Source organism: Palaemon carinicauda, chromosome 7 (assembly GCF_036898095.1).
Source record: "Palaemon carinicauda isolate YSFRI2023 chromosome 7, ASM3689809v2, whole genome shotgun sequence".
NCBI lineage: Eukaryota > Metazoa > Arthropoda > Malacostraca > Decapoda > Palaemonidae > Palaemon > Palaemon carinicauda.
In genome coordinates this window covers 117369088-117376587 of record NC_090731.1, presented here as the reverse complement: position 1 = coordinate 117376587, position 7500 = coordinate 117369088, and the positions used below count along the sequence as shown (strand labels likewise).

The 7500-nt window shown below is 46.1% G+C and overlaps 1 protein-coding gene across 3 annotated transcripts in view; it reads left to right on the top strand.

Moving 5' to 3' along the window:
- The window catches only part of Rbsn-5 (Rabenosyn-5), a 197599-nt gene that overhangs the window by 28873 nt on the left and 161226 nt on the right, over positions 1 to 7500 (top strand). For all 3 annotated transcript variants that reach the window (XM_068376841.1, XM_068376839.1, XM_068376838.1), the window contains exon 2: positions 2072 to 2277. In XM_068376841.1, the coding sequence (XP_068232942.1) occupies positions 2109 to 2277 (169 nt within the window). In that variant the 5' untranslated portion in view covers positions 2072 to 2108. The remainder of the gene's footprint in view (positions 1 to 2071; positions 2278 to 7500) is intronic.

Here is a 7500-nt window from a genome sequence, read left to right as displayed (position 1 = left end):
GGTTGTCCACTCCAGGCTGGAATCTAGACGTGGTCCTAAGGTTCCTTATGTCATCAAGATTTGAACCTCTCCAATCAGCCTCTTTTTAGGACCTCACATTAAAAACTCTTTTCCTCGTGTGCTTGACAACAGCTAAAAGAGTAAGTGAGATCCACGCCTTCAGCAGGATCATTGTTTTCACATCTGAAACGGCTACATGTTCCTTGCAGCTCGGTTTTTGCTAAACGAGCTTCCTTCACGTCCTTGGCCTAAGTCGTTCGAGATCCCAAGCCTGTCCAACTTGGTGGGGAATGATCTGAAGAGAGTACTTTGCCCAGTTAGAGCTCTTAGGTACTATCTAAAAAGGTCTTAACCTTTACAAGGACAATCAGAAGCCTTATAGTGTGCTATCAAGAAACCTTCTTTTCCAAGTTCTAAGAACTCAGTTTCTTACTATTCAGGCTTCTGATTAGAGAAACACATTCTCATCTGAAGGAAGAAGACCTTGCTTTGCTGAAGGTAAGGACACATGAAGTGGGAGCTGTGGCTACTTCAGTGGCCTTCAAACAGAACCATTCTCTGCAGAGTGTTATGGATGCAACCTATTGGAGAAGCAAGTCAGTGTTCGCATCATTCTATCTCAAAGATGTCCAGTCTCTTTACGAGTACTGCTACACCCTGGGACCATTCGTAGCAACGAATGCAGTAGTAGGCGAGGGCTCAGCCACTACATTCCCATAATCCCATAACCTTTTAACCTTTCTCTTGAATACTTTTTATGGGTTGTACGGTCGGCTAAGAAGCCTTCCACATCCTTGTTGATTTGGCGGGTGGTCAATTCTTTCTTGAGAAGCGCCGAGGTTAAAGGTTGTGATGAGGTCCTTTAGTATGGGTTGCAGCCCTGTATACTTTAGCACCTTTGAGTTGATTCAGCCTCCCAAGAGGAACGCTGCGCTCAGTAAGGAAGACGATCTTATTAAAGGCAGAGTAACGGTTCAAGTCGACTTCCTTACCAGGTACTTATTATTTCATTGTTATTGTGGATAACTGATTATATGAAATACGGGATACTTAGCTATCCTTTAGTCTTGTACACTGGTTTTTCACCCACCCCCCTGGGTGTGAATCAGCTACATGATTATCGGGTAAGTTTAATATTGAAAAATGTTATTTTTATTAGTAAAATAAATTTTTGAATATACTTACCCGATAATCATGATTTAATCGACCCTCCCTTCCTCCCCATAGAGAACCAGTGGACCGAGGAATAATTGAGGAGGTGTCAACAAGAAGTACTTGAGTACCTGGCCACAGGTGGCGCTGGTAAGTACACCCCCTTCTAGTATTGTGATAGCTGGCGTATCCCTCCATAGAATTCTGTCGGGCAACGGAGTTGACAGCTACATGATTATCGGGTAAGTATATTCAAAAATTTATTTTACTAATAAAAATAACATATTACATTACATATAAAAACCCGAGTCCTTCTAGTTATACTTCCCATCTCAACCTCCCTGTAAGTTCTAGGTTTAAGATCAAAGTGTGAGCTTAATGGCCTGTCGGGTGGATGGGGCTTATCCGCTACTCTTCAGTCAACTACCGCCACCTCGTAAAGTTATAACACCTGAATCTAGCTTTGCTGAAAGCATACTCCTATTAAAGGCCTCAAGTTTGTATAGTTAGGAAAAATATATCCTGTATTGCTTAAAAACATTTTTGATTTTGTAAAGCTTGTGTAAAAATTATCCATAACAGGAACTTAATAGGAGTGGGTAGCAGATTAATACTGTTTCCATTGATTCTTATGGGGAAAATTTATTTATTTAAACAGTTTGGTGTTAGAACAATATTCTGTGTTCGAATAGTGATTTGGAACCAATTACTGTATGTTTAAATTCCAGGGTACCACTGCATATACAGCATACGGTATAATGCAGGTTTTATCTTTATTTTGAAAAATTAATAAAGAATAGTAAAAAAGACTCATCCATGTTTGTGAAAAGTTACACTGCGTAGATTGGTTAATGCTATTGTGTTTTTTCTTTTTTTTTTTTTGCCATTCTCATGCCATACACTATTTTTATCATTACAGGTAGTAAGGTTTTGTTTTGTTCAAGATAAGTGCTGTTATGAACAATGCCGAGAAAGCACCAAGTGCTGAGGGCGAGGTCATGGAGGGTTTCCTGTGCCCTTTCTGCTTCCTTAATCTCACGTCCAGCACCCAGCTCCAAGCTCATTATGAGGAGCAGCATGCATCGGAAGAAAAGGCTGTACAGTATTACAGGCAGTCAATTAAAGGTAATAATTGATGCTAATTTTGTATCCTATGTATTAAGAGATTGCATATTTGTTCCTACATGAATATAAACCTCACCCCTTAATAGGAGTGTGATTTTAGTAAATTTGGAAACTTGGCTGTTAAATTTTTACCAAAGTGGTGATAGTGACTGCTGGGTGGCAGTAAGCCCTGCTGATCTGACATTCCACTGATCAGCCACTTTGACTTCAGCTGCTGAGTAGTTGTGACATATGCTCTGCATCTTGAATTTGGCTGATTTAACTTTTTTTTCTGCTTTATCATTTTAGAAGTGTGTTTGCTTGTGATGGTGATTCTACATGTGGACGGGTTAATATCGCCCCATTCCCCTCCCTGCAAAAGCATTGCAGTGCGACCACTGCGGAAAGGGAAAGGAGGCTCCACAGAATTGGTCAGGATCCCGAAGATTCGATCTTGAAAGGCGGACACACCACCGCAAACATTGGTAAAGACTCCTCACAGGGAATCTTCCATCCCTTTCCCTTTAGGGGATCTTTCCGACAGTACATCAGTCAGCTAGCAGCCTTGGTTCGATGCCATGGTCAGAAAAGTAGTGCAAGCCTTCTGGCCTGCCAAGTCATCTCGCTCGTCACCTAACTCCCTTCCAACGGCACCACCAGACCTTCTGTGAGGAACCTTTACTTCTTCTCCCCTGAAGAGGAAAAAAGGAGTATCTGATGCGATCACATTCCCTAGGGTGAATATAACTTCTGTTAGGCCTTCAAGGCTCGTCCTATCTGTCTCTCCCGCCGGACACTCTCCTACCTCACCTCTACCGAGGGAGCCGCACGAGGCCTGAACTTGTTCCCTTCCACCTTTGGAGGAAGTTTCTCCTCGCTCGGAGAGTTCTCCACTATCGACGGAAGTCAGGAGTGACAGTCCCATCCTGCCTTCGATGCTTGAGTTCTACCTCATACAGGAGCCACTAGTCACTCTAGGGATGCCTGCGACGACTTCGCTGTTAGCCATACTTTGGATGGGGAGCAGAAAGAGTCAGAACAAGCATTCTGGCAAGTTCTGACTTTTATTAGGGTACTCAACAGGTTTACTGACCTTGAGATAACCCCAACCCCACGAGAGGGCAAAGACAATCTTAGACTGTGTCTTTGGCACTCAGAAGCCCTCTAAGACCAGTTCAGCCTTACTCTGGTCTCAAGGGCTAAAGGGTGCCCAAGCTTCTCCCAGCTTCTGGCGTCCAGCAGAGGAGGTATTTTGAGATCTGTTGAGCCACGTCCAGCTCTTCCTCTCCATCACTCTCTGGAAAAGCTTACCAAGGAAGTCTCTCTAGGGAGCCTCTCCAGCCGTCAGGTCTTGTTCTCGGCATCAGAGATCCCCAATCAGGAGGAGCTCACGAAGTATGTCATGCAGGCTACTTATGGCTTGATATGTGGTTGGGGACCCTGGGAATCCTAGTTTGAACCGAGGATTTCTCCAAGGAATGCACCAGGAAAGCGATGGGAACTTTCCTTCTTTCAGGCACACTCACCATTGGGTTTCTCGCCCATCAAGTCTCAAACTCATGGGCAAACACCATTCTGAAACGTCGAGATGCGGTGTCAGAGATTCCATCAGCAGGTCCCAAATGCCGAGATCGCTAGGCTCAGGAACTCCTCTTTAGAAGGATCCTTTCTGTATGAGCAAAAGGACATGGATCATGCTGCTGAGAGATGGAGGAAGTCCCACCAGGACACCCTCCTCCATAGGGCTTTGACTTCCAAGCCCTATAAACCACCAGCTCCTCAGCAGTCCTGTCCAGCAAAGAGCATGATGAACAAGACAGCAGCGAAGACAACGGTGTCCAAAAAGCCCTTTCCGGCCAAAGACGGGAAAAGCACTAAGTCCTCTAGCGGAGGAAAATTTTGTAGAGGGAGCGGCCGAGGCTGCAAATGCTAGGAAAGGCATTCCCCCCGCTTGTCCACCATTGGGGTAATGCGTACAAAGTTGCTGGGACAGGTAAAAGCAACTCGGGGCCGAGCCCTGGACAATCTCTGTGATTCGTTCAGGGTATTGTGTCTCGTTCACAACATCTCTCCCTTCTCTGATCAGGAATCCAGTTTTAATAGACTCCTTTGCGAGGAGATCAGCAATGGGGCTAATCTTCCGGGCAGAAGTCCAGACTCTATTGAAGAAGGGCGCTCTCCAAGAGGTCCTCGACGAGTCCCCAGGCTTCTTCAGTTGACTTTCCTGTGAAAAAGGTGTCTGGAGACTGGAGACCCGTCATCAACCTGTCAGCTCTGTACAAGTTTTTCAAGCAAACTCTGTTCAGTATGGCGACGGCAGACACAGTCAGGCAAGCGGTAAGACCACGGGACTTCTTGTGCACACTGGACATAAATGACACGTACTTACAGATCCCAATCCATCTCTCTTAAAGGAAGTACTTAAGATTCAGTCTAGACAACAGGAAATACCAGTTCAAAGTGCTGTGCTTTGGTCTTTCCATTGCATCTCAGGCTTCACCAGAGTGTTCACTCTAGTATCATCTCGGGCACACAGGATTGGCATCCGTTTCCTCTGTTATCTGGACAACTGGCTAATCCTAGCGGACTTAGTGGCAACCTTTCTTCAACACTGAGACAAACTTCTGAGGCATTGCCAAGATTTGGGGATAATGGTAAACCTTGAGATGTCCGCCCTGCTTCCTACACAGAGACTGGTATACCTAGACACCAATCTCCACAAAGCCTTCCCATCAGACAACATGATAATAAAGCTGAGAAAGGTCGCAAGACCCTTTCTTAGACAAGAAGAACTTCCAGCCCGGACCTGGTTACGTCTTCTCGGACACCTTTCATCTCTGGCCCGTCTAGTTCCCAACAGTCGCCTCAGGATTTGATCTCAACTCCCGGACATCTTGATATCCATGGCGGGTGTCAGATGAGAACTTACGAAAGGGAGTGGATCTTCTTGTCCTCCCCCTAGATTTGATTGTGTTCTCAGACGATTCAAAAAAATGGTTGGGGGGTGGGGCAACGTGCTGCACCACATGACCTCAGGCCTCTGGTCAGAGTCAGAAGAGTACCTCCACATAAATCTCTTAGACATGAAGACTGTCTTTCTGGCCCTTCAACAGTTCACCAGTTTCTGGCGGGCTACTCAGTGGTGGTGATGAGCGACAACACCACAGTAGTGGCTTACATCAACAAACAAGGAGTTACCTTTCTGCGGCCCCTATCCCATCTAGCACCAGAGATACTGAGATATGCCGAGATTCACTCGATACCACTATTAGCACGCTTCATTCTGGCCAAGAGAAATGTGCTTGCTTACAACCTGACCAGAGCATCTCAGATAGTGAGTACCAAGTGGTCTTTGGATCATCTAGTATTCAACAAAGTCCTGACTTTGTGGGGTTCTCTGGGTGTGGATCTCTTCGCAATGGCCCTGAAATTCAGGCTCCCGTTGTACTGCTCCCCTGTCCCAGACCCATGGCTATCGGTAAGATGCATTCCAACAACGGTGGGACAACATCGACATTTAAGCCTATCCCCCGTTCTGTCTGGTGAGGAGGATACTCAACAAGGCCAGAACATTGGTCAACCTCTCAATAACTTTCATAGGTCTGCTATGGCATCATGGGGAATGGTTTCCGAATCTTTTGCAACTCCTGACGGAGTCTCCAAGAGAACTTCCTCTACGACATGCTCTACTCAAGCAAACACATGCCAACTTCTTCCACAAAGCCATAGCTTCACTACGACTTCACGCCGGGAGAATATCCAGCATCTCCTCACTCAGACAGGATTTTCGCAATAAGTTGCGAGCAGGATGTCTGGATACCTGCAGAAATCGTCAGCAACAGTCTGCCATGTAAAGTGGAAGGTCTTCTGTGGTTGGTGTTGCGGAAGGGGTATCTCTCCTCTCAATACCACTATTCCAGCAATAGCGGAGTTTCTCGTGTATTTGTGTGAGGAAATACGCCTCTCAGTCTCGGCGGTTAAAGGCTATCGCTCAGCCTTAAGCCTTGCCCTTAGACTCAACGGAATGGATATTTCATCATTTCCAGAACTTTCCTTACTCTTACGGAATTACGAACTTACCTGTCCTCAGTCTAAAGTGAGACCTCCCTCTGAGCCATTACCCCAGGTAACAGATCGCCACCTCACTTGGAAGATGGAGTTCCTATTAGCTTTGGCTTCGGCCAAGAGAGTCAGTGAACTTCATGGTGTCTCATTCGACATCGCTCATTCAAGGGGATGGGGAGAGGTAACGTTCGGCTTCGTCCCTGAGTTTACAGCTAAGACTCAGAATCCGGGAGTAGTAGATCCCCGTTTCGACACCCTCCAGATTTCGAGTCTCCGCTCTGTAACTGATGACCCTGATAATCTCTTACTCTGCCCAGTGAGGAGTTTGAGGGTGTACCTCAAGAGAATAGCTGCAGCCTGTCCCCGTGTGTCTGTACTTGTTGTCAGCAGAGGGAGGAACAAGAGGAGGGTCACCAAGAACACCATCTCTGCCTGGATTCGCAAGGTCATAGACCATACCCTGAATTCAGACCCCCCCTTCTTCATGTCGCCCTAAAGCCCACGATGTCAGGGGGTTAGCTACGCCTCTGGATTCCAAAAGAACCTTCTCTGTGATGCAGGTTCTATTGGCTGGGGTGTGGAAACGTTAAAATACGTTCACAGCCCACTACCTGCAAGACGTGACCCACAGGAGGCTCGATATATTCTCTATCGTCCCTCTGGTGTCTGCACAACAGCTGGTATAATGCCTCAAGCTCCTTACTGGACTAGTAGCAGAAGGTTGAGGGCACTGTTACCCGGTTTTAGTCTGCGTGAATGAAAAGGTTTGACTGGCTCTTATTCTTTTATTCATCCTCACCTCTCTTAGGGAAAGCAGCATCCTGGGTTCTCTGTGTAAGCTGACCTCAAACCACTGCAGGTCAACCATGCTTCCTTGTGTTCCTAGTATTAAGCTAATACCGATGCGTCCCCATACCCTAGCGAGGTGGTATTGGGAAATTCTTGGTTACAACACTTTTCCTAGAAAGACTCTGAATACCTTTTATCTGGATAGTCACACTTCTAAACATCTCATCACACAGCTTGCGTAGGCCACGGACCTTGCGTAGCAAGGTTTAGCTATGTGCAGGGACTCCTTATTTTAAACATAAGACTTACCCGGTAGTTATATATATATAGCTTACGTCCCTGACGTCACGTCAGAAAATTCAAAACTCGCGCCAATCACCGATTGGATAG